Source organism: Triticum dicoccoides, unplaced genomic scaffold (assembly GCF_002162155.2).
Source record: "Triticum dicoccoides isolate Atlit2015 ecotype Zavitan unplaced genomic scaffold, WEW_v2.0 scaffold206243, whole genome shotgun sequence".
Classification (NCBI taxonomy): Eukaryota; Viridiplantae; Streptophyta; class Magnoliopsida; order Poales; family Poaceae; genus Triticum; species Triticum dicoccoides.
The window spans coordinates 1-2,955 of NW_021236353.1; the positions used below are offsets into that span (position 1 = coordinate 1).

At 48.0% G+C, this 2,955-nt stretch overlaps 1 protein-coding gene across 1 annotated transcript; it reads left to right on the plus strand.

Moving 5' to 3' along the window:
- Positions 1-4: 4 nt before the first annotated feature.
- Positions 5-2,845, plus strand: LOC119345111 (lysosomal Pro-X carboxypeptidase-like; the record flags this gene model as incomplete). Its single annotated transcript, XM_037615324.1, has 5 exons — positions 5-361; positions 660-840; positions 1,064-1,197; positions 1,937-2,049; positions 2,705-2,845. Coding segments are annotated over 5 exons (924 nt in total), but the record flags the coding sequence as incomplete, so codon positions are not given.
- Between the last annotated feature and the right edge of the window lie 110 nt (positions 2,846-2,955).

The window sequence follows — 2,955 nt, forward strand, 5'->3', positions numbered from 1 at the left end:
GCGCGCCACCCACCAGCCCCCTCCTTTCCCCGCACGAGCTTCTCCCCTGCATCAGCGGGCGGCAAGCTCGAGCGGCAGGTACGCCGCCTCCGCCGCGGCAGCGACGGACAACGGCACGGCGAAGCCGTTCACGGCTCACTACTTCCAGCAGGAGCTGGACCACTTCACCTTCACGCCCAACGCCTCCGCCCTCTTCTCCCACAAGTACCTCCTCAACGACACCTTCTGGCGGCGGAAGCCCACCGCCGGCCCGCTGTTCGTGTACATGGGCAACGAGGGCGACATCGAGTGGTTCGCCACCAACACCGGCTTCATGTTCGACATCGCGCCCCAGTTCGGCGCCCTCCTCGTCTTCATCGAGGTACCCTGCTTTTTACCTCCTGCGCCATGGCTGATATTCTAAAGCTAACCATCATGTCATCGGCGACCGTGCCTTGGTCCAAAATTTTGGTCGACGTGTTGATTCGCTCGAGGCTTAAAAAAGCACCGAAAAATCCAAAGGCGATTGCGTTAGCTGCACACAAGACACCATTTTCGCTGTTGTTTTAGCATTGGTAGTTAAGCTTAATTAACGCTACTAATCAGTTTTACTACTTAACAGTAACTAACACTACTGTTCGACTTTTACGTTTGATGAAATTTGTGTGGGTGCTGTGCAGCATCGTTTCTACGGGGAGTCGAAGCCGTTCGGGAACGACTCGTACAAGTCGGCCGACACGCTGGGCTACCTGACGTCCACGCAGGCGCTGGCCGACTTCGCCGTCCTCATCACCAGCCTCAAGCATAACCTCTCCGCCGTCGACGCCCCGGTCGTCGTCTTCGGCGGCTCCTACGGCGGCAGTAAGTCCCTCTCCAACTAATGTGTTTTGTGCCTATTATATTCGTCCGCGCGACGTGCGGCTAGATCTGTCTCTTTAGTTTATTTCCATGATTGACTGACTCTGCTGCTCATAGTATTGTCGGAATTAGGATGAGCTAATCTAAAACTGACGCTGTCATGTGGATCTTCCAAAAACAAAGTAAATAATATTGTTCTCTTGTGGTTGTTGACCGTTGTTTCTAGTGCTGGCATCATGGTTCAGGCTCAAGTACCCCCACGTCGCCATGGGAGCTCTGGCGTCCTCTGCACCCATCCTGCAGTTCGAGGACATCACCCCGTGGTCTAGCTTCTACGACGCCGTCTCGCAGGACTTCAAGGTACAGTACTACTACTTCAATTAATTACCACTGCTCTAAAAAAAGTGGGTCAAATAATTTCTGGTCGGATGGCCCACTGTCACGGTCAAATTATTGGTCTTGACTCTTGAGAACGCACGGCAGATTGACATGGACGTACTACGTCTGCTGCAGAGTGGTCGACGGTGTCGGCTCTGAGTTATTAGTAGTACTGAATTTCACTTGGTGTCGTCTGGTAGCATGTCTCTCTTTCCTGTAGTGTTATCAGTACCCTAGCGGCACCTTAATGGCTTTCAGTTGCGGGTTATGAATTGGTGATGGCGCTTTTCTTCACCAGCATGGAGTTTAATGAATGTGTTTCAATAGAATCTTTCAAGAAAAAAATTGAAGTGCGTGACTGAGATGGCACCGGCCAGCCAGTGATGTGGATGTCTTGGTGAGGTCTTGATTATGAGTTCATTGGCTAAGTTGATTAGCTTGATTGCGACGCTCAACCGTGCCGAAGGGCTATCAATAGGCGGTTGCGAATAAGGTCCTCAATTTTCCAAAAATATATGCAAATTGATGTATTTTGTGCATTATCGGTAACCGATGACGCGGCTCAGTAGAGACGAGATACAACAAGGAATGGGAATAATGACATGTTGCTAGTGACATCTTTCTCTAGTTGATGGTTGATTAGTCCTTCTCCCAAGCTGAAGTTTCCAAGAAAGATACAGCTGCTTATTTTCCTGACTGTAACATCCAACTAATTTTGCAGTCCGAGAGCCTGAATTGCTTCAGTGTCATCAAGGCGGTCTGGGATATGCTTGATGACAGGGGATCCAGCGACACAGGCCTCTTGGAGCTCAGCAAAACATTCAGGGCCTGCAAGTAAGCTTTATCCAACACACCACCAACTCTCAATCATAACATACAAGGAGATTCTTCCTTCCTTTTTCCTTTACTGAAAACTGCTGGGGACAGGTCAAAAAAGAAAAGTGCTGGGGAGACCCCATGTTAAATATATCGCCGTCTCTCTCCATCCAAAAAGGTCTTGAGTTCAAGACCCTGCGTTGTATTAAAAAAAAGATTCCGCGACCTACATCAATCCAACGTCGAAGGACTAAAATATCCTAGACGTGAGGGCGAGTGCTGAAATATATTGTCCGCCTCTCTCCATCAGTTCGGACTTTTGGAGCAACTGGCTTAAGCATGAATTCAATACCCCATTCATTAATATAGGGAGAAAAACATGGGATTAAGACCGCAAGTATTGTTTTCTTTGTGTGAAGTGTAAGTAAAGCAAACAAATAGTCAAACCTTGTAGGCAGGAAATACATGAAAAAAGATGACTTGCAGGCTTAGAGAATGTATATTAAGTCCAAAAGATAGATTTGCTACTGACATAGACACTCAGCTCAGCTGCATACATGACTGGACATGAAAACCTCATCTTGACAAGACTGCCAGTGTGGTGAACTAATGAAGAGCGCCGTATTTGAATGAATGGATGATGACTGACGTTGTGTTATCCCTCAACTTTTAGGACCGTGCGCTTCCCTAGTTCGCTGTCCAACTGGCTATGGACGGCATTCACATACACAGCCATGGTGGACTATCCAACTCCAGCCAATTTCATGATGAATCTGCCTGCTTACCCTGTCAAGGAGGTTAGCCACTTGTAACCCAATTTACATCCCTTACTCTTGCCTGCATTACATCAAGTGAATGGACAAAGAAACAAGAGTTTCGGAGTTACTAAACTGAGTCATGCAAAAAGAGGACCTGTTTTTTTTT